The sequence below is a fragment of the Elaeis guineensis genome, chromosome 1 (genome assembly GCF_000442705.2).
Source record: "Elaeis guineensis isolate ETL-2024a chromosome 1, EG11, whole genome shotgun sequence".
NCBI lineage: Eukaryota > Viridiplantae > Streptophyta > Magnoliopsida > Arecales > Arecaceae > Elaeis > Elaeis guineensis.
In genome coordinates, this window is record NC_025993.2 from 8308325 (window position 1) to 8332951 (window position 24627).

A 24627-nucleotide genomic window follows, 5' to 3' on the forward strand; every position below is an offset into this window, starting at 1 on the left:
ACAAGATCCGGTATGGATCACCTAGAACTGAAGTATTGCATTGCAATTTAGCTGAGATTCCCCTTTATGATCGGACGACTGCTAAGATGTCCTAATTGTGCTTTATAGCTGATTTATTCCAATGGGTTCATGCAAGGTCTGCTGTACCTGTACTCGTACCGATATCGGGTATCGATACCGTACTGACACACGGTATGCTCCGGTATATCGGTTCGGTACTGGTACAAATTTTTTTTTGTTTTATTTTTTTTTTTTAGGACTTCAAGTTATTAATTCATAATTATAACATCAAAATTACATTATATTGCATATTATTGACATATTTGGGTTCAATTTTTGAGTTTAGTAGTGGTACAGAAAATTTTGATCCAAAATTTTAAATATATATTTATTTACATTATATTACAACTCTATCATCCTAAAATAAAAAAAAAATGTATAAATGTGTATTAAAATGTATCTAAATTTTTAAAGTACAAAGCACAAAGAATGATATACTAACCTCGAGATCTGCTCTGCATTTAATATCTCGTCGAGTGTCTGTGACGCTCGTAGATATCTGGATCATTGGCATAGTCTGGAGGAACATCAGTCCATCCCTGTAATCAAGGAGCATTGTACTCCTGAATATTAATTCCATAAGACATTCTCTCTGGATTGTAAGACATCTTAGATCTCTCACTCAAACTCTGGCTTTAAGAAGTATCCTCAGAATGATGGTATGGCTGTGGAGTCCATCTAAATATGTTGGTAGCAAAATCTGATCCGTAAGATGCTCCAGGTTGCATAGGATAGTAATCACTAGAAGACGATGCTTCGGATGCACCATATCCATATGGATTATAAGGTGGCTGCGGGTAATAGGATACATAATGCGAGAATGATTCAGATACATTCATGGATTCTACTCCACGTGCAAGATCGTTTCCAGTTGTATCGTGTGCTGGACGACCTCTAAGAGCCCATTGTCTATATGAAATCGGCCCTCACGGTCTCTATCGACTCGTCTACCATGATCTCTATCTTATGTAGCATGTGTAAATTGGAACTCACCGGTGAATCGAATATCACCTTGCGGTTATGTCCATAAGCAGTGATTTTCTGTCCTTCAGTTCTTCTCTGATCATCAGATCCATGACTACTACTACTAGTACCATCATCACTCTTCCTGATCTTCGAATCTGAGCCAGATAGCTCTCGTACTCTCGAGAGTAGTGCACGTACAACTATTTTTTCTTTCTCCCCTTGTGCCCCTCTGTGACTGAGTTTTTTGTGATTGGGAGGATGGATGTCTTGTTGCTGACCGCTGATCTCATCTAAACATTTCTCGCTCAAATCTCTGTGAGGATGTATCGGATATCGAGTCATGTGATGAATGAGTCCTTTGTGTCCCCCAGGCTGTGGTTGATCAGCTGGAACTTTATGTGAAATTTTTTTTGTTGCCCATTGCCCTGGATCCACTTTGATCTCCCTAGCTACCACATTGGTTGGTCATGGAGGGAATCCCGGCTCATCAAGCTTTGGCTCTTGCTGCTGACCTGCAAGCCATCCGATGATTGGATCGTCATCCTCGTCAGCATAATCATCTAGTGTCGGATCAATGTACTTTAGTTGTACTTTCTTCTGAACGTATTTTAGCCTCAACACTAGATTATAGTGACATATACAAAGATTATTGAGATATTTTTGTGTCAGATGATTTCTTTGTTTGCTGTGGATAAGGGCAAAAGTCGATCAGTTGCGCTCACAGCCACTAGCAGAGACCGTCTGGGAAAGAATGCGAATAGCCACATCTCTCAAAAGTTCTACGAACATTTCAAAATGAATTCACCATTCAGCTGCAAAAGCAAAATTACATATCAAATTTCATGATATTATTAGGCATATGATGTCAATCTATATTGCTCATTATTGATATGTAATTTATCTGGATTCATCTGCTTTTTGCTTACAACAGCTGATGGAACTCCAAAGCTGTCTGATTTCTCTCTAAACTATTTCATCTGTAAAAAATATATTTATTAAATTTATAAATATATTATTGAGAATAGATCGAATTCAGTTAAATAATCACATCTGTTTTAAACTAGCATACCTCTTACAGACACAAGGATATGATTTCTGGATTAGGCATCATCTTATATATCATATTACGAAGAGCAGCAAAAAGCTCATTATCCATATGTATCTCAAGAATAGTATACTGGAATCTCATATTCAAATAGTAAGCTGTAGATAAATTTTATAATTGATTAAATACACTTTTACAAGTATAAGGAAAGAAATATTTTAAAGTATTCTTGAATCCGTGCTTACTGACAGATGCAAATATCTATCCATCTGATAGTCTCAATGGCGCTCAATGATGTTAATGAATTTTTGAGCATGCTTCGGATCATTTTCATTGATTTGTTTCTTTACCCTCTCCATCATGTAATATAAGAAGCCCATCTGAGGATATCTTTTACTATCCACAGTGCGAAGCACCTCGTAATGGTTAATAGCCTTCATTATTTTCTCAGTCCACTGTCAGAATGACTGACTCGTCATCAAGTTTTTCATATGACTTCCATCAGTGCTGGTCCTCGCATATCTACTCTTCTGTCACTCGGCACTCACAAACATCTAACGTAAGGTTGCTTTCTTCTGCAGAAGACTATCAAGTGCTACGTAGTTGGTAGCAAATCGTGTGACACCTGATCTTAAGATCTTCCCTCCAGTATACATCCGCATCAATAAAAGGATCCATATTGATTGTAGATGAATCTAGTAATAGTCTGGACAATCTTCACTATCTGCTGCACCCTATGAATCTTCTCAGTATCCATCAATATAAGATCAATGCAATGTGCAGCACATGGGGTCCAGTATATTTGCAGTCGCCGCTCCATTAGCAACTCTCCGACAGTTTTATATTGTGGTCCATTATTTGTGATGATTTGCACGACATATTGCTCACCCATTGAATCAATTACCTCCTCTATCAGATCAAGGATATATGCGGCATCGTGCATCTTATCTGAAGGATCAATTGATTTGTGAAAAAATATTTTTCCATCACAGTATGTAAAAAAATTAATGATGCTCTATCTAGCAAGACTGGTCCAACCATCATACATCACTGTCAGTCCGTATATGGGCTATTTATTTTTGTAAGTAGCAATCCATCTCTGCAAGTCCTCCTTGTTACTGTTAAGAAGCTGACCATATATGTCTTAGGTCCTAGTGGATCTACACCCTGGCCAGCAGCCTCTATGGCTGAAATGACAGATCGATAGTAAGGATTGCCTGCTGCATTTGCTAAAATATGGCTGAAATGAAACCATGATCTAATAGCTCGCCACATCATTCTTCTTATCTTTTTTCATCATAGTGTCAGTCTTCTATTGCTTTGAATCTTTGTTGGAAAAAGCATGTGGATCCAAATCATGGATGGTGGCTCTTGCTGGAATATCTCTGGAGGACCTCCTCCTACTGCCAAAAGCTCTCAACAAAGATGAAATACTGTGTCTGCTCCCTCTACCATCGGGCTCTCTAACTGAGGTAGTCTTTCTGAACTCGGATTCTCCTCCACCGATCGCTGATCTAGATCTCCATTCATAGCATGATGGTCCAAATCGCTCTCTATATCTGGCCATCTCCTCCTGTCGGTACTGATCATCCAAGCTCGTCTGAATGGCTGTCTCAATCTGTGCCTCATCATCTGGAGCGAAAACCTCCTCTGATCTCTAGAGTAATAGAAAGGTCGCTCTGCAGCTCGATGATCCACCTTCGTCCTTTTCTGCTTTGCTCTTTTTTTTGCTGCTTTCGAATTAATGAAGTGCTTCTTCATCAACTGTCGGACCTCCTGTGGATATTTCTGACATATGGACACATCAGGATAACCACCAGTCAGGTGCTGCTTCAACTTAGTCACCCCTCCTCCTTTGAACTTTGTGTTGCACCATTTGCATTTCCAATGATGCCGAGCCGAGAGCATCTTGTCATGATCCCAACCAATGTCACACTCTGAATCTTTCTTCTTACTCATTTCTGCAAGTATAACAAAATACGATAGTTTAATAATTATTAAAAAAATATTATATATAAATTTAAAAAATTATAATAATTATTTTAAAACTCATAAATTCAAAAAAATATGTTATATGTTTCAAATAATATTTCTGAATTAGCTAAAATATAGTACTAATTTTATATATTTTTTATTTGATTATATTTTTTATTATTTAAATAATTATAAAAATATTTTTTTAATTTCAAAAATTAAAAAAAAATCTGAGGTTAGATTCAAGAGCTTGAATCATTTTAAACATGATTCTGAATCTCTGATTTTATATTTTATTAAATTTATTTTTTAATAATTTTTTAATGAATAAATATATATATTTAAAAAATATATAATTAATGATCCCAACTAATGTCACGCTTTAAATTTTTTTCTTACTTATTTTTGCAAATATAACAAAACACGACAGTTTAATAATTATTAAAAAATATTATATATAAATTCAAAAAAAATTAATAATAATTTAAAACTTATAAATTCAAAAAAAATATTATATGCTTCAAATAATATTTTTGAATTAGCTAAAATATAGTACTAATTTTACATATTTTTTTATTTGATTATATTTTTTATTATTTAAATAATTATAAAAATATTTTTTAATTTTAAATTTAAAAAAATTTAAGGTTAGATTCAAGTAGCTCGAATCATTCTAAACATGATTCTGAATATATGATTTTATATTTTTCTGAATCTATATTTTTAATAATTTTTTTATGAATAAATATATATATTAAAAAAATATATAATTAATAAAAATCAACGATTTTAGTGTCTTCATGTAGATTTTTCAAAGATCTATCATATATGATCAAATCATATCAAAATCATAAAATTTTGGCATGATTTTCTTTTATTTTTTTATTTCTTCGTTCTTATCCTTTTTTTAGCCACAAAAATATAAAAATAAAATATTTATTAAAAGAATAATATATTCTCTTATTTTCAGTCGAAAATCAGCGCCTCGAAGAAGTGCTGCAATTTGATAGAATTTTTTTTCTTTTTTTTAATTTTTTTGGCTCGTATCGTCGAATGCCTGGGAGGTGAGAGTGCTTGGGAGTTCTCTAAGAGAGCTCTCGGATTTCTCTCAGAGAAAGAATCTGGACTGTCACTAAATGACAGGCCAAGTCCCATCACACCCCCCACCCCCATATATTATTGTCAGTACGATTCGGTTCAATGCCGAACTATACCGAACCGAGCCATACTGCCCGATTTTGGGTGGTATGGCTCCAAACCATGCCGAATCGTCCAGTTCGGTGCGGTTCGGGTATTTTTTCGAAAAAATGGCTGAACCGGATCGGCTGGCCGCCGGTCTGGTTCGGTATGCCCTGTATCGGATGGTTCGGCCTGGTACGACATTCCTTGGGTTCATATTCTTCTTGTAACCTATCTTTAATCCTATTTTCCGATCAGCAAAAACCAACATTTTGCATCATCATCCTCCTTGGCCTCCTTGGTAACTAAAAGTATGTGCACATCATCAACATTTTTCTTTGTTTTTTTTTAGCCTACACGTTGAATAAGTATTGTTATGGCCTAATAGATGCTGGATCTGCTCCCTTACAACTTTAGCTTTTGGGGGGAACTAACACAGGATCAGGGCTAAGGTGGCTAGATATTGTCCATTCAAGTCCTCTCCAAGTCATTTATTTTTAGCCCATCTGTTGGCCATCTTGATTCCTTTCTTGTCTTGACTCATTCTGAATTGTCACATTGACTTGTCCTTTAGTTTGACTCATTTCTCCCTCTATGTACATCGTTCAGGCTGAATTTGAGAGGGGTTGTTAAGTCCTAATATACACTGTGGACCCATTCCTTAAAAACTTAAGCTTTTGGGTCAAGTAATTAGTTAACATTTAGGACTTAGACAAGCTTGCACAAAAAAAAAAAAATACTGTCACCTTTTTTAAGAGTATATTTTAGTTGATGTACATAGGGTATATTGACGGAGCCATTTTTTAGTAATAAATCTGTTACATACATGGTTCGACGAATCGTCAGATTTGGGGCGTGCTGAACCATACTAGTAACCTATCGGAATGGTTCCGAGCTTCTGGCATTCAAAACGAGAAACTGATGAGGGGGAGAGGGAGAAGGAAAGAGAGGGAGAGAGGAGGGGGAGGGAAGGAGAGGCAGAGGGAGAGAGGGCCTTTGGAGGCCGTCGGAGGGTGGTCGAGCTTGCTATGCTGCTGCTGAGCTCTGTGAGGGTGGAGGGATGGAGGGAGATGAAGAGGAGGCCCCCTAAGGCCTCCGAAGTGCCGGTGAGGTTGTCGTGCCGTTGTCAAGGGTAGTGAAGGTAGGAGGGGCTCCACCCTCCTCTCGATCAAAATAGAGGTTTCAGTCTGTATTTTGTTATTTTTTTTGGATTTATCGAGTGAAGTCGTCAAGTGCATTGTCGGCTTTATTGTTTTTTCTTTTTTTTTGGGTGGGGTGGGGGATTTTCGGTTGAAGTCAGCAACTCGAACCTAGTGCACCCATAGTGCTCTAATCTTGGTGCAAGATTGTAGGGTCCATCATGGAGTTGAAGAGGCGACAGTCTCATTCCAATATGCTAGAGTGAGAATATGCATTGAGGATAGCTACAAAGGTCATCTCATTGGAACTCCCACTCTAACTATCTGATCAAAGTGCCAGAGGGCTTTTTCACCATGACCATGCATTGCCTGGCCACGAAGCATTGCATTCCATGTGGAGGCATTCTTCTTGTGGAAGGTGAGCACTGCCATGTCTAGGCACCTCCACTTGGCATATGTGTCAACCTTGGCAGTCCCTATATGAACATCCCACTTAATTCCTCTGCACTCAATGTACTCATGGACCCATTTCCCCAAACCTAGTGTTCCCAAGCTCGCATGAGCTGAAAGAACACTGGACAAACTTATCTTGCCTGGCTCCGACCTTGAGGTACGCATCTCATGAAACATTTCTATAGCATTGTTGGGTTGTTTTTATTGCACCAGCTCACTTTTGATGCTCATCCAAGAAGTTCCATCTCTCTCTCTAGGAGCTCCTCAAAGATCCACTTTGCTTCATCCAAAACACTCCCACTTCACATGCAGATCTAAAAGAGCATTTGCTAGAAATCATGCAAAACTCACCTTCATGCTTGAAGATCAACCCATGAATTGCTTTACCCGTGTTTACTTCAACCGAAAACCCCAAAAATTTGAAAAAAAAAAAGTGAAGTTGGTAATTCTGACTTCATCCAATAAATCAAAAAAAAATTATGAAATAGGGGTCAAAGCTCCTATTTCGATCATGAGGAGGGCGGAGCCCCTCTGGCCTTCACTAGCTTCGGTGGTGCTACAACAGCCTTGTCGGCCTTTCGGAGGTCTCCGATGGCCTCTTGTTCCTCTCTCTCTCCTTTCCTGCCTCCGTCCTTAATAAGCTTGGTAGTAATGCAGTGAGCTTGATCGTCCTCTGGTGGTCTCCGAAGGCCCTCTCTCCCTCTCTCCTCTTTTTTCCCCCCTTCTCTCTCTTCCTCTCCCGTTCTCCCTTCGCCTTCTGTCTGTGTTGGTTCGGGCCCCATATGGAATAGCATGGGGATGTATTGAACCGTATCGCCGGTTGACTAGTCCGGACTTTGGTACTAGCATAGCGAACCTTGTTTACACACACACACATTCTGAATACAACATTTCACTTAGCTTGAATTTTTATTTTGTTGTTTTCTACAGTTACATATATTATTTTTATGATCCAGTCAGTGCTTTAATGATGTTTTATATTATTAACAGATGGTTAATTCAAGATTCCGGGAGTTGATTAATCATTGTAAGATCTTGTTGTGGAAAAAGTGGCTATATGGTGCACTAGATGACTTCATTACGAAACAACTTCCACATAATGTGACTTGGGGACTAAGTTTATTATATGCAATGGAGCACAAAGGAGATCGTGCTTCAACATCTACACAAGGTTGGACTAGATAAGCTACTTCAGTGTATAATATGTATTGGTTGTTCCCAAATCATTTTCTGATTTTAACAGCTTCTAGAATTATTTCAGCGGAGTTGGCACATGCATTGCGCTTCTTAGCTTCTGTAGTATCACAAAGCTTTCTGGCATTTGGTGACATTCTTGAGTTGCACAAGAAATTTCTTGAACTTTCTGGTGGCATAAATCGGATTTTTGAACTAGATGAGCTACTTGACGCCACTCAAAGTAGTAAGTTCATTGATCTTTCAATAATTGATCATTCCCCGTATGGGTGTTTGGGATCATACCTTTGACGTGATATTTGCTGTTGTTTTTATATCATCTGTAAGTAATTTACAGCTGACATTAGAGCATTTTGGCTGACGTACATTATGGTCAACCATTTAGGTCGGGCAAATCCCTTAGGTTATCTGTCTCCTTAAATGTTTTCATGCTCTTTGACCATAAAATCAACAATCACAATTATGGAAACTAGCCTGTTCCAGATTAGGTAGCATGTCATCCCGTACTCACCAGACCTTCAAGGAGATGGCCATGAGACATGTCATCTTCCTTGATGCCTTGGTACCCATGCTATCTCGGTGTCATGGCAGCTGCTCACAAGCCATTTGATGAAATGCCTAAGAGGAACATGATCTCGTAGAATGCTTGAATTCTTATTTGGCGCTTTCCAAACAAAACAACTTGAGATGCAGTAATTACAGTTTCATGTAGGCAAACAATTAAAATTCAGCTGCATGCTGGTACAATTGCTGCAATTCCACTCGCATGCATCTTCCATTGCATCGTATTTCTGATTGCAAGGAACCAAACGGCCCCTAAATTTTTTAAGGTCCTTGAACATGTTTTTTGAGTTGATGGTGGGATGTATGGTGCCAATATTGGAACTGAAACCTATGATTTGAACAAAATTAAAAGTTACTGATAGATATAAGTGAAACATGACCTATCACTTATCAATCATAAAATGAATAATAGAAGCATGATTTTCCCCATGTTTCTTAATTTTTAGCCAACTTAGTGGAAAAAAAAAGGGAGCAAAGGACCTTATTAGGTACGTGAGATCTCTACCATGGAGGAGGTAAGATCTTAGTGAGGACAGGACAGATCTGAGCTCCATCTCTCTCCCTTCTCTCCTCTTTTTCCTCTCTCTCACACCTTTTCTCTCTCTTTCTGCATTGGATCACCTCCCATGACTAAAATGAAGAGAAAAGAGAGCAATAGGAGGATAGGTGCTCTCTTTTTCTCCACAATGCACTGGGATCCAGCCAGGTCCTGATTGGTGCCAGCCAAAGTGCCTAATGAGTGGCTTGTCTGGCACATATAATTGGTCTATGCTGTACCTTCGTGTAATCTTAATAAAAATTTCAAAATCCTCATGTTACAAATTTACTTATATTGCTAAATTTTATCCTTAAATAATTGAAAAATAACTTCAGAAAAGCTGGATATAAATAAGATATCTATGTAAAAATGTTATATTTTGTTTTAATCAAGCTTTATAATGGTTAAGTTTGTTTCAACAATGATGAAGTTTTAATTCAATTTTACAATGACATTTTAAACTATCTTATTAACAGTGGTCTGTATTCCTTTGATTTCTATTGCTTGTACCTTTTTTCTTATTCAATTAAATTTGTCTAAACCCTTTCCAATGATAACAAGAATAGAATTATTTTTCTATTCTTTTTTCTTTTCTATTGTTAGTACAGTATTTCCATTCAGTCAAATTTTCCTAAACCTTTTACTATGATAATAAAAGCAAAAATATGTAGCCTTTCTGTTTACTAGCACCAAGTTTCTTTTACTCCTTAACTCATTCTCTATCATGCATGCATATGTAGATAACATGCAACTAGAAAACAAGTTCATGACAAGTCATGGTAGCTTGCTGTCTTTGTTGCTTGCAAGATACAAGTGAAAACTATCATCCATAAGCTAAGAAGCATAAACATGGATATGGACATCAGACAATGCGGATATATCATTATAACAAATCTTGAAAATACAAGATACAAGTTAGTTGGGAATTGGCATATGATAATGTTACTGTCACACGAATGTATGGTGTAGTTATGGTACATTAGAGTTCAAAATGAAAATAAAAACATTGTTTGTGATATATAAGGTCTACAATGCCTCCAACAAAGAAGTATATGTTTAAAGACTTCATGCCCATGGATCAAGTTGTCGAACGCATTGCACTTTCTATAACTAAATTTCATATGATTTTATGCATCGGGAGATATCCAAAACATATAAATTTGTTTGTGGGCATTTTAGACCTTGTAGATCATATCCAACAGCGAGGTTTAAAATATCAGTATCTGGATCTGGACCTCATACCAGCTTTTTGCTGGAATTATACAGTATTGGGTACCAACATATGACATGGGACTTTATCCTATCAATACACTATATACCGATGCTGGAAACTTGCCGGAATGGTCCTATACTGTTTGTACCATCCCATTCTGGCGGTACTTGAAATCTTGTCTGACAATCTAGATTACCATTTGGCAACTTGGCTTGGATAATTAAATTTTTGGTAGTGGTTACAAAGTCCTTTTTTATAAACTCTATAGCACACCCACATGCACACATATACAGTACATATGCATGTTTGTATATTTTGATAAGAATTCAAAAAGCATGTCTTTTTATCACAATAACAGTATGTGCAACAAGCATTCTATTGTCCCAAAAAATACAGCGACATCATGGAAATGGGCACAGCATAATAAAATTAAACATAGCAACATAATAAAATAAATACATCAAACATTGAGATTAGGGGTGATTGGTTGGCTCCTTCAATGCTTGAAATTCACGACGAAGCCCGCTTATCATGGGAAGATTGAAGAAGGGAAGAAATCCCGGCATCAAAAAAAAAAAAAAAAAGGTCGTCTTCAATCATGTCTGACAAGGATGAAGAAGAAAAAGGCTTTGGAAGAAGATGGAAGAAGGGAAAGGAAAGAAAACATTATCCTATCTATGCTGATGTCTTGCTGTTGGTATTGCACTGTAGCTGGAGCTTTCCTCTTTTACCTCTTATATTAATTAGGGCACAAGAGATAGGGGCTAAAGAGAGGGGGTCTACTTGAGTCTTAAGTTAGTGGGTGCACATCTGAGTTTAAACTACATGACCCCGGTTTGATAGGCTCCTAGGCCTAGCAGCTTTAAAATATCATAGAAGTATCTAGATCTCATTTTTAATCATAAAAAATTCAGGATACCTAAATTTCCATACTAGATATTTCAGGAAACTATCTGATGCATATCGCTATTTGATGCATATTAGATACATCCATGACTACTGTTTTGGAAAATCCATGCTTCCTAGTTAATAAAGGAATGTGATATAAATTTATACCTATCATAATGAATAACTTAGCAAGGTCCATAAGGCCAGTACCGGGAATTGTACCCATATGTTACTGATTTGTACCGTATGGTATGGTACACACCTCATACTGACACAGGCTCCCAACACTTTCTTCTCACTCCTAGCCATGGTATGGCTTGAAACCATGGGGTACGTGTCGGTAGTGGGTGGCACTAGTTGGTTCTGCTTAATTTAGATTGATGTGGACCGATTGAGTTCATATACCGAATGAACCTTGGTACCTTACTGACTTTATCATACAGTACAGTCAGTAGGGGGCAGCAGAGCAGACCTTGACCTAAAGAGACATAAGTAGTTGATGGGCTTGGTTTCTTAGTATTTTTATAGCTTCAGGATCTAATGATTACTTGGCCCTCTGTATACCCTATACTGTGAGGTTCATCTTGTGCTCCTAACTGGAGTATGCTATAAACATGCGCTATGATATCATTACAAATAAAGAGCTAGGAGAGGATAGATATCACAAAACTTGTTGTTCAAACAACTCATCTGAAATTGCAAGAGAAGGAACATTTTGAGGCTGATAAATGGTTGCTTTAGTAGGATGTGATCTTCCTTTCAATTCTTTAACTTGGGTTACTTGTAAGATTTTCCTGAACGTAATGCAATAAATGCTTCAAAACCTAAATAAAAGGGACTGAAGAAATGGATGCTCCAATTTGGTGGTCGGTTTAGATATCATTTGCATATAGTTTGACACTTCAAACTTTGCTTTCTGTTGCTTTCTTCAAAATTTCATTTTAATTACTATTTTATCAGCAGCTTATGGGATAATCTACTTTGATCTTTTCACAGTCAAGGATACCTGGTCTCTGCTCATATATATGCTTTGCTTAGTGTGCTTATGTTGGAGTTTCATTGTGGAAATTGGTCATCTAATGTCGTTTTTCTTGATACTAGTTGACTATTTGATTTCTGGAAACAAATGTTAGGCCCTTTTGTTAACTCATGGAACTGTCAGTTGTTGAAGATGCAGAGGTTCTCACATCAGATGCTCCTGCATCTACTAAAATAGATGATAGTCCTACTCGAGATTCCATATCTTTCTCTAAGGTTGATATTATCACCCCTGGACAGAAACTGCTGGCTAGAAAGCTGACATATGAAGTTGCACAAGGGAAAAGCCTCCTTGTAACTGGTAAGTAAAATTTTCTAGTTTAATTCTATCATGTCCCTGATAGGCTTTCTCATAAAATTTACTCTTTTGAAGGACCTAATGGTAGTGGGAAGAGTTCCATATTCAGAGTGTTGCGAGGTTTATGGCCCATTGTGTCTGGAAGACTTATCAAACCCTGCCAATATATTAATGAGGAATTGGTATCAGAATGTGGTTTATTTTATGTCCCCCAGCGCCCATATGCCTGCCTGGGGACCCTGAGGGATCAGATGATCTACCCTCTTTCTTGTGAGGAAGCAGAGCAGAGGATGATCTCACAGTTTGAAGGTGTGTTAACTAAATAATTGTCTTAATTATATTTCTCACTTCTCTTTTAAAATAATGGAATATATTTGTTTTCTACCGAATTTTGAAGCCTCTAACTTACTATTGACATTGCAAATCCATAAAATTTCATCCTATCGACTAGGAAAGAAACCGTAACCATAACAATCAAGCTTTTTCTCAACTATCTAGTGTTGACTGTATGGACCCTCATCTGCCAAGTGTTCTTATTTAGCACTACCTGTGACCATAACATTCATGAGCATCAAATTTGGATCTTTTTCATATCTTAACATGATTTTCACTACAGGTTATCAACATAATATCAACACTGTGCCTTTTCAATATGAGCTTTGGACTAGTGTTATACATACATATATACGTACATACATATATACGTACATACATATGTACGTACATATATGTATGTAATCTCTAGTAACGATGACTATGTCCAACAAAGCTATCCAAACTGGATGGAGACTATTAATGACTTCCACTCTATGAACACGTCTTTTGTTGTCTCACGTTTTACATCTGGGGATTGTTAAGCTATCTTTTAACTTCCTTGCCCCTTCAACAAAATTTGAGCCCCTATCTAATGAAAACCTCACTTATTTACTACTTACACCGACATATCATATTATTGTTTCTCCACTTGTGTTTGATTGTCAAACTCCTAAACTTCCTCTAATCTACTAATCCTCAATCCTAATTTCCTTTTAGCATACATCCACATGAATTTAATCTAGTACAAGCTGTACTGAATGCTACATGATGAAGAATCAACATGTTATGGGCATTATATATCTGACTAAATTTTACTTTAGGAATCCTCTTAGATATATCCTTGGTTGTTGATCAAAGATATTTACCAATATAAATAAATTTACACAATGTAGTAAGATTTATGCGAAACATTATCTAAAACATTGTTTAAGGAAGCAGTAGGGACTAGGAAGAAAGGATGGATCTGGTTGGTAATGTTTGCCTTGATTTATTATACTATATAAGTACAAATTATAATGTTTGGTCCTATGAATTGGTTGTGATGGATGCAATTGTGGCAATATGACCATGGTATAAGAGTTACCTTGTTTAAGGAAGCAGTAGCGAATAGGAAGAAAAGATGGATCTGGTTGGTAATGTTTGCCTTGATTTATCATACTATATAAGTACAAATTATAATGTTTGGTCCTATGTATTGGTTGATGTGGATGCAATCATGGCAATATGACAATGGTATAAGAGTCAGTTTAAGGTAGGACTCAGATAAATTTAAGTTTGGCATTATGACAAGCAGGTATCGAGACAAAAATGGAACTCTTAATTCTGTGAAGAGATATATCTGTAAATGTAAATGCATCTTTACGATGGTAAATAAATCTGTATGCATTTAGGTGCATGTCTATACATGGTTTGTTGCCAGATTGATTAGTCATTCTAATTTAAAACTACCAAAACCTACAATGTTGTGTGGCTCAAAGTGTTAGGCACTAAAAAAAGTACATGAAAACAAATTTAGGGAGAAATGAAAATGTTGAGATAGATGTGTGGTATAACTAGGAAGGATGATTAAGAAATGAATATATTAGAGGAGCTGTAGGAGTTGCACAAATTAAGGACAAAGTGATGGAAAACTAATTGAGATGGTCGGACATGGATGCAGAAAACTAGGTTGTGCGAAAAGAAGAGGAAGATCTTAATTAACATGGATGGAGGTTGCGAGGAAGAATGTGGGGAAACTTGGAATACATTAGAGGTGGCCTTGGATAGGAATACTTGATGAATGAGGATCCATAAAACCAGCCCCAAATAGTTGGGGAAAGGCTAGATTTTTGTTGTGCAACTACCTTAGCACAATCAACCTTATCATTGTTGTCCATGAAAATTCATCTTTTGTTTGGACCCCTTCAGTGGAAATAGTAAATCTAATATCTCTATCCATAGCATGTTCAGAATCTTTTATCATTCTCAGTCTCAGGTAGTGATGATAAAAGTTGTCTGAAAACTGTCCTCTTCAGCCACTCCACCTGACTCTTATAAGTGTTTATGACTTCATCTTTTCGAACAAAAGGACACAAATAGTCTAAGATCCTGGAAGTTTGCTTTTAGATGTAATCAAGGCATCATTTTCTTTTGCATTCCTACTCAAATTATGTTGTTTTTATTTTTTTTTGAATTTAAGGCTCTTGTAGACCCAATATTTCCTTCATCTTTCAAGTTTAGAATTCAAAACCTAGTGAATTTAAATCTTCCCATGTTTTAACATATGTAGATTATAATGCATCAAGTGGATTTTCGATTTATGTACCCTATGATGTTTTTTACCACAGTAGTGCAACTGATATCGTTTATTTTTGTACCAAATTGATAATTAGGTTAGAGTCCAGGAAAACACATGAATTTCTAGTCTCCAGGCTTTTTCTTGATCATGTTCAATGGTTTTGATCTTGAATTTGGATGTCCTATCTTTCATTTTGAAGGACCATCTAAACTATGTCCTCTCTAGAGTATGTTAGCATTACTCATATATCTGTATGTATGTGTGTTACTTGTTTGTGCATGTGTAGCATCTGCATATTGAACAAAGCAAGAGAATGTCCTTTGATCTAGTATTTTATTTCATATCCATTCGTACTGTTAATCTCAAATATTCTTGTTGACCTTCATTCTTCTAGTTCAGTGTTCAACCTCTTTTTATTTTTCCGCAGTTTTAGATTTAGCATCTGCTTGTGGCATGCAGCAAGGGGACTTTCTTGGATCTAGTATTTTATTTCATATCTATTCTCACTGTCAATCACAAATTTTCTTATTATCCTTCATTCTTCCAGTTCAGTATTCGACCAATCATCATATTTCTATGTAGTTTCAGATTCATTTTGCCATTGATTTATTTTGCCTTGTTATGGAAAGAATTTCAAGGAACTCATGATACATAGGTGACAACTGTAATGCTGCTTCTCTTCTGGATGCTCGCTTGAGGTCTATTCTAGAAAATACTCGTCTAGTTTATCTTCTTGAAAGAGAGGAGCAAGGTTGGGATGCTAGTCCAAATTGGGAGGACATTCTTTCTCTTGGAGAACAACAACGGCTTGGCATGGTGAGATAAGGAAACCTTATTCTAATTATCTTAGTCCATCCTTTTTATGTTGTAATCCTGTTCCTAATACGTCAGTGATCCGATGGCTTCCAGGCACGCCTGTTCTTTCACCACCCTAAGTTTGGCATCCTAGATGAGTGCACAAAGTATGTGTTCCAATGAACTCTGTGTTACTCTGTTGTTGATAGATCTGGATTAAGATTGCTTAAGGATCATGTGCATTTTTCTTATCACAGTGCAACAAGTGTCGATGTTGAAGAACACTTGTACAGGCTTGCACACGAAATGGGTATTACAGTCATTACATCCTCCCAAGTAAGCACAGAATACATCTATATCTACCCCCTTTTACAGAGCTCTGTCACATTTCCTAGACTGTTTGTTTTGATTGAACACATCCCACATTTTCAGCGGCCTGCCTTGATACCATTTCATGCAATGGAGTTGCGATTCATCGATGGTGAAGGCAAATGGAGGTTGTGCTCAATAAATCAATTACCAAGCTGAAATCATCCTCCACCATTTACATCATAGTTGTGATTGTTTCTTTCATTGGTCATAATTACATTGAGTATTGCAACAAACAATATGCTGAAGACATTGGTGCATTATGCCACTGGTATCTTGTCCAATAATTTTAAAACCTTGCCAAGAGATCAGAGAACTGCAAATCCAGGGAATTTTTAATTTTCTGGAGTGACAGATGGCGATGATTGTTTTGAGCTGGAAGTAATGAAAATATTGTTAGGTTTAGGTTGTAACACATAAAGGGAATGGCAGAAAACTGAGAAGCACGCTCTGTAATTTCCAAAGAAATTAAAGGATGCTTTCTTAAAGTGTATGCAAAGAAAATTTGTTGTACATACATGCTGCATATATGAAACACCAGCATCTCATGCAATGAATTTGTATTGTTTGTTTAAATTTGTGTGAAATAACAAGGGTTGCAACTCCATTTCTATTGTAGGTTATGATATGCATTCCCAGGCTGGTTCATTTTTGGATATGAAATTTTCCTAATTGAAATTGATACCAGGAAGTTTTTTTATTCTGATTAGTTGGATTTCTTCAGAACCTTTGATTGCACCATCTGGCATTGTGAACATTTGATCATGTATCCTTGTGATAATAGGTTTCCTTGTTTTCTACCATGAAACCGTTAGAGCTGCCTTAGTTGGCATTCGTGCCAGAGCATGTTACAGTTGGACCTATTACAACGGTACCTGCAGCTAATACTTTGTCAGTTTTCTTATATTGAAGCTGAAAAATTGGCATCATCTGTTTTTGATATATTTATTATACTCTTGATCCGAGATCGCGAGTTAGAGGGCATGACAACCATTATATATTCATGAAGAACTCTTCCCATAAGCATATAAGGTATTTCATCATGATATCATGAAGCAACAATGGAATAAAATTTAAATAATTAATATTTAATTTTAATTAAAATAATAAAATCAAATATTTTATAAAATAATATTTCATAGTTTTGCATCAAATCTCAATAAAACCTAATCTAAAACAAAAATATCAAGTATACTTTTAGTTTTTTGTCTCATAATAAATATTCAAGTTAAATTAGTCCTCTGAATCTGTAAAAATAATAAAATATAGAATAATGAGTTAGACAACTCAATAAGTAATATATTTTTTGATTAGATAAATCAAGTAATAATAATATATTAAAAAATAAACTTGCAAGATATATTAATTCAAATATACAACATTAATCAAAATAAGATTTATGCAAATTCAGCCTGTTTAAAATTTATTTTCATTCATAAATTATTTTCTTTCAAAACATTCGGTTCATATTGAAGTCACGAACTAATCAAAGTACCAACGTATAATTTTCACTGATAGGATATTAAATAATAGTATTTAACCCTCCACTCGTAGCTAGCATTTAATCATTCTACTGATAGGATATTAAAGTATCGATGCACAATTTTCACTGGTAAGATATCCTACTGATGGGGTATTAAAGCACCAGCGTACAACTCCTACTGACAGGGTATCAAACTACGAGCATTTAATTGTCTCACTGATAGGGTATCAAAGTACCAGCATTCAATCGTTCTATTGGTGGGGTATCAAAGTACTAGCACATAATCTCAACTAGCAGGATATTAAAATATCTGCGTTTAACTGTCCTACTAGTAAGGTATCAAAGTTTTAATGTTTAACCCTCACTGATGGGATTCAATACATAGTTAAGCTGCAAGTCAAAATTCATCTCAAATTATTATATTTTTTTCAAAATATATTTTATATTTCAAATCGAATAATTCATAAAGTCATGGGACATCGAAATCAATCAATATGATTCATATTAGATTCGATACATTTAGTTATAAATCATTTAATATTTAAAAAAAAGATATATTCGATAATTCAAAATACATGCATCTTGATAAATTTAGAAAAAATATAGCATTATTTAACTCATATGTATTTTAATAAATTTACATAATTTTTAGAATTTTTTTTTTCAAAATCTTCAATTCATATATTACATCGCAGGATCCTATTATTAGATATTTTCTTATCGAGACAACTACAACTCTATACATAATTAAATTCAATAATCAAAAAGGATATGAATAATCAATGAAGATATGATGAATGGTAGTCACATCCAATGGGTTAGGTCGATCCAATCATATTGATTTTATCTGATCAAGATTAGATTAGGATATAGGTAGTTCAACAGAGATCAAGAGTGATCAAATCTGTAGTACCTAACAAAAGTCAAGATGGAGGTCAATACGATTCTTGACGATCAGTTTGATCAAATAATTTTATTTAATCAAGATCGGATTAAGATACAATTGGATTCATAAAGATCAAATAGATCAAATTTGATAGTATCCAGATCCGATCAGGATGGAGGTGGATGTCGATACATTGTCTGATAATTGCGAATCAGGATCCTTCATTAAACTCAATCAAAATTATAGAAAAAAAATCTTTTACTTAATCAATCTTAAAGAGATAAATTTTGTAGAGAGAGAATAATTCTAAGGAAAGAAAATTTGTAGAGAGAGAAAATGAGATTTTTCTAAAGGAAGAAAGTAGAGAGAAGATAAAGAGAGAAAGTGGGAAGAGAAACAAGAAAAATGGTAGAAAACCAAACTGAAGCAGAGGAGGGCTTTTTTTAAGAGAAACCTAGTAATTGCTGGCCGAAAAACAGGGTTTGATGCTCGAGGAAGGAGAAGACAGTAAGAAGAATTTTTACCTTATCTCTGTCAACGTTTGGACACGATTTCAATAGATTTGAAGGAAAATTTTAGAAGAAGAAGAAGAAGAAGAAGAAGAAGAAGAAGAGAGGAAAAAGATCTCTCGGTGACGAATAGTGGCCCGTGGTGGGGGATTTTACAAAAGACTTGGTCTAGACGTCGATGGGGGAAGAGTTAGAGTCCCTCTCGGTCTCCGATTAGGAGTCTGGATGGGAGAGAAGACTCTCGTTGAGTCTTCTCTCTGTTCTGTTGTTTCTTTATTTTCCCATCACTTTAAAATTCGCACGATTGTTTCTAATTGGTTCTTGGTATTACAGTACCATGGAGCAATGTACCTGTTCATCATCTCTGTATGGTCTTAATTGGTTATACTTCATACCAAAGATTTATGATGTGATGATGTGTTAGTGGGTTGGCTGATTTGAGTTGGATCAAAAATTTTTCACTCCAAACCTGATGTTGTTTATTAAATAAGTCAAAAATCCTAAATAAAATCAATATTTTTATTAAATAGCTAACCTTCACCGATCTGCATCTATGTATTAAATACATTCAAACAAGTTAGACATGTTAAACATGTCCTTAATGAGTTAAATGAGTTTTAATAGATTAAAGGGTTGGATCACGATCCAATCCAATTATTAAACTGACAAAATAGGTCCAGTATGTTAGAAGTCTAAATGCGAGCCCGACCTTTTGATAAATGGATCTAGGCCGATCAACTCGTCTATGATCCAGTTCCGTTTGTCCCATATCTGAACCTACTTAAAGTGGGTTGGTTGCATTTCTGGTTGATGGGTCGGGTCATAAATTATCACCTTTATCTTTGAGCAATTTTTAGGACGTGTTAAAGATGATTAAGATTTAAAACAAATAAGCAAAGAGAAATCAAACATGTTTCTGCATTAGGTCAAGGTTTTGGTCGATGCCTTGGTTGGTTCAAGCGTGGCGGTGTAAGTGATGTCAAGCTGGACTCAAATTTTTCTGCGGAGAATATATTTAAGCTGGTGATTGCTCCTCCTGCCCCACCGATAGAACCCTCAAACCATCCCCAAACACTATAACAAAAGGACCATGAACTTTGAAACTAGCAGCTAGGACTATACCCATATTTCCTGAGCTCCATAAGCAAATAGCAAATTTCACATGCCAGATCATATTTCCAGTTAAACCACTAACCAATTCAACCACCACCTTTAACTAACTTAATCCATAATCCAGAGTTATGCTGTTAGAACCCTTGTACAGGTGTTTAGTTTCACATTGGTCAGGTGTTAGGAGGTCTAAGGAACTTAAGCAGGGCTAAGGACCCTGATAGATAATCTTTTGGATAGCCTTTTATCGGTGAGATACTGGGTTATTACAGATAGCATCCGGATCAACCTAGCTTACCTCCAATATGGCTAGTACAATATCGTGACATGGGCTCTATCGGGTTGATCACGAGCCAGTGTGTGTGTGTGTGTGTGTGTGTGTGTGTTTTATTCTCTTTCTTTTCTTTTTTAAACCTTGTAGGTGGTAAAGGAAATAAACAATGCCTGTCCAAGGTTCCATCTCTCTCTAAACATCCCATGGCTAACTATGTTAGCAGGATGGCTCTCCAATGCACAAGGCGATGACAAGCTTCCAATTCATGGCTTTGTTGGGTGGCAACACAAGCCTTAGATCTCTCTCCCATAGGATCGCCTACACTGCAGCTCTCCTTGTAAGCATGCCAACTAATGGAAACTGCTGACTTGTATGATCTTGCAGAATTCAAAGTGCTCAAGCTCTCTGCTATGGGGATCAAAGACCTACTACCTGTCAAAATCTTGAAACTACCTCGTCCAAGGTAACAGGATTTGCTAGGTGCTCAACATATGAGAAGATTTCCTTGGAACAAAATATAACAGCTCTCTGAGGAGCTCACAACTTTGACAAATGCAGTCATGATGCTGGTGGCAACCTTGGCAACAAGGAAATCATCAAACAGCTTAAAGATGGTAGTAAACAGTGAATTCATTAGCAAATTAGAGATGGAAGCAGAAGAGTCCATTTATGTGTATGTGATTCCAGGTTCTTCTGCATCTTCTCCCCCACAGCTATGGAACTACTGACAGAAAAATGTTTCGATCGACTTTATGTTTGTAGTTGTCCCTGCCAAATGCAATGCAATGAGAGCATAAATACTCAAAATAAACAGCTGTTGGGAAGACAGGACTCCTAATGTCAGTAGGACTTGACAAACATGCAAAACCGACTTAGCCTATAAACTAAAGCCACTGGGTTTCTAGGTTCAAGCATCTATATCAATCATTCTTCCACCTACTATTTATGTCATGTGGGAGTAAACTTCAGCTGTTGGTCTACACTACAACTCTTTTGCATAGGATGGAAGCAGAGGTATATATATATAGGATTTTCTGAAATAACTCCTTCACTGCATAAACTGTGTTATGCAAAGTTAGCTTTCAACATAGATCTATATTTGCCACAGCATCAAAGAAAGCAATACCAGTCAAGTCTCCAAATCATATGATGGTTTATTGCTCCACCATAATTAAGCTGCTCCAAGACCATGGCTTTCAATGGCTTTGCACTTAATCGTGGATCCAAAGTTGTTCACTGGAAATTTCATGTACAAAATTATTCCAAAGCCTTAACTGTTTTTCAGAAGTTCAGATCTCCAGTTGTTCTTTAAGAACAAAGGTTTACACAATCAGACTTAACAAGTTTTTATGTTATTGCCATATATTCCATGATACCATTGCATGTATAGACATGCTGATTAAGTCTTTGAAATCTTGCAGTATTTGAATGCTTTTGCTGTCATAACCAACTGAAATCAAGTAAATGAATTGGTGAGTTCCGACTCTGCTGGATGTCTTGGAGAGATGATGCTGCAAGCATAAAGCAATAGTTGTAAGAGAATTTCTCGCTCGCTCTCTGCTCATCCTTTTTTTCCCCCAACAAAGCTCGCTTTTTTTATCTACAGTATAAAAATGATATGGTTGCATTCTACATAACCTTCAAGTAGAGGGATCAATGGCGATTCTCGCATTCATATCAGCAATGCATTCAGTTGGAAGTCCAAGAAAGGAGTTCATGAGAATGTCATTGATTGGATTCACCAAGGCCACACCAACCAGCCTGCACCTTCCTTCTCCATTTATTCTCTCCCCCCTCCCACCCCTTAATTTTCCTGCGGACTCCTCTGATGTTAGTGTGGTCTCCACCATCAATGGAGGAGCTTTGTAGATGCTTCCAACTGAGAACCAGAATTTTGCTCTGAACTGCAGATCAACCTGCAAATAATAACAATGTCCTCCTTCAGCATAGCAAGTGCTAACCAGTACACCATAGTTGTTGTAAGAAGACAAAACTTGATTCCCATTTGAAGATAATTGGCATTAGAGCTAAAAGTTGTTTAGCAAGATACCCACGATTCTAAGGTTTAATGATAAAAGTAACCAACAAGCTCTGCAGCTTGTGTTCTCAGAAGCTTCCTCTCAGACAGTTCACCACAGCCTAGATGATTTTTCTAGTGTACGGACTAACTTAAGGCTTGTATACTTGCACAGCTAGCATGTCATGGTCCTTATGATGTCTCATGAGTAAGAAATATAGACATGGAGTCTTTGAATGGTCCATGAAGACAAAGCAAAGGAACTGGAATTTGGAAACACTGTGAATCCAGCATAGCCAAAATTGTTCTGAGAACAATGGTTAGCATGCTACCAATCATCTCAAAGAAATTATGCCCAAGATATCCTGTCAAACACTTGGATAAAACCTCCCAAGTTTTCACCACATAACCTCTCCCAGTAAGAAGAAGGGGTGCACCCCTCGGGCGTATGGCCCAGTTTGCACAATGGCCAGCCTTTTGGGATATCAAAAACCTTTGCATATCCTGAGATCGAAGAATCAGTGACCTCTACGATCCCTCTTCTCCCTTCTCCTTTTTGAAGGGAAAAGGGAGGCAACAGAGAGCTACCCTCCTAATTTATTTCATAACAAGAAACAGATACAGATTACATGATATATACAAGAGAGTACTAGTGAAAAAAGAAAATAACAGATTCTGGAAGGCAATGTCCAGCTTTTAAGTTTCTTTCAAAGGCTCTGTACCTCAGAATTAGTCTTACATGTACAAAGAATGCTCCAGCTTCTCAAAGATTGAAGGATGTTTTGCAAAGGTAGAAGTCTCTTCACCCTTTTCCCATCTCTTCTTCTAGGCCAAATGGAAAGTTCCACGCTATAGTTTTCAATATACAAGACATATGTTACTGTTATCCTTTCTAAATACCCTAAAAAATATACATCATTTTCCTTTTCCTTTCCAGTCACCTTTTTCTATAGGCCATATCTTCTTAGCCTCCAACTCAACATTATAGCTGGTTTTATTTACATTATGTTCTTTTCTTTTGGAGAAGCAATCAACGAAAGAACACATCCACAACACATACAACTATTTATAGATGTTAAGAGAAGTAATATATCCTTTAACATTTACTAACCTGTCCACTCTCTTTGCTGATGGTTCCCTGGAAAAACTCTGGAACAATATCTATTCTAAGAAAAGGTGGCAATGGCAAGCCAAGGAACTTTGTCGTCGCTCCGGCAAGCGGTGGGATGTACAGTGTTCCCACATCGAAAGAGACCAGCATGGTATCCTCGTCCTCCTTTCTCCCCATCCCTGTACCAATGCCTCCTCTGGCATTGTATTCAAAATCTGGATACCGGGAGATGCCCAGCTTGCAGCCTTCAAGAGTTTCAAACTTGACGTTCCATATGGTAGTAGGACTTTGTTCAACTTTGCCAGGAGCTTCTTGCTTGCTTGGACTGGTGTAAGAAGAGTGGGGTCTGTACTTAAATCTGAGAGAGTTTGATGATGTATTGAAGCTGGGTGAATTGGTTGGAAGCCTGTGGGGGATTGGAAGACTTGAAGAGTTGATCTTGGAACTCATTTGGGAAACTGAGGGAAGAACTTGAGCCTCTTGACTATGGTACTGCGGAAGTAGTTTGAAAGAAATGATAAGAAGATATAAATTTGGGGCTGAGCTGGTTGGTCTCTATAATAGCCTTATCTTGTCCTGCTGCCTGAAAGACCAAAACAACCATCCAATTTAGACCGAGCCCAACTGAAGGAATTGGCACTGCGCATTGCTAAGTGGCATGGAGAGGTCTCTTCGTTAGAAGGAGAGGAGGGCTATCTTTTGGCCTTTAAATGTCAATTAGGCATCTAAACAGAATGCAGTTTTTGGTATTTTTGACTCAAGTCTCCTGTAAAAAAAATTGAAAAAAAAAAAAAAAACCAGTGCTATCACACCATTGGAGAAAAAGGAATTCCCTCTTATGTTATAAATTATAGAACGAGGGAAGAATATATCAAAAAGAATTTCATCTAAATTTTGATCAAAATATCATAGAATTTAATTTTAAAAAAAT

At 36.6% G+C, this 24627-nt stretch overlaps 1 protein-coding gene and 1 pseudogene across 2 annotated transcripts; one reads left to right on the forward strand and one right to left on the reverse strand.

Moving 5' to 3' along the window:
* Nucleotides 1-16913, forward strand: part of LOC105036994 (ABC transporter D family member 1-like) — a 54995-nt pseudogene extending 38082 nt beyond the window's left edge.
* Nucleotides 16914-21702: 4789 nt separating this feature from the next.
* On the reverse strand, nucleotides 21703-24214 carry LOC105036979 (uncharacterized). Of its 2 annotated transcripts, none has more exons than XM_010912700.4 (3): nucleotides 23697-24214; nucleotides 22207-22484; nucleotides 21703-22018 (listed from the first exon to the last, which is right to left on the reverse strand). In XM_010912700.4, the coding sequence occupies exons 1-2, from the start codon at nucleotides 24144-24146 to the stop codon at nucleotides 22209-22211; spliced, it is 726 nt and encodes a 241-aa protein (XP_010911002.2). In that variant the 5' UTR covers nucleotides 24147-24214; the 3' UTR covers nucleotides 21703-22018; nucleotides 22207-22208. The 2 variants fall into 2 exon arrangements, with proteins under 2 accessions (XP_010911002.2, XP_010910996.2); XM_010912694.4 differs by having other exon boundaries at nucleotides 21703-22079; nucleotides 23697-24213.
* Between the last annotated feature and the right edge of the window lie 413 nt (nucleotides 24215-24627).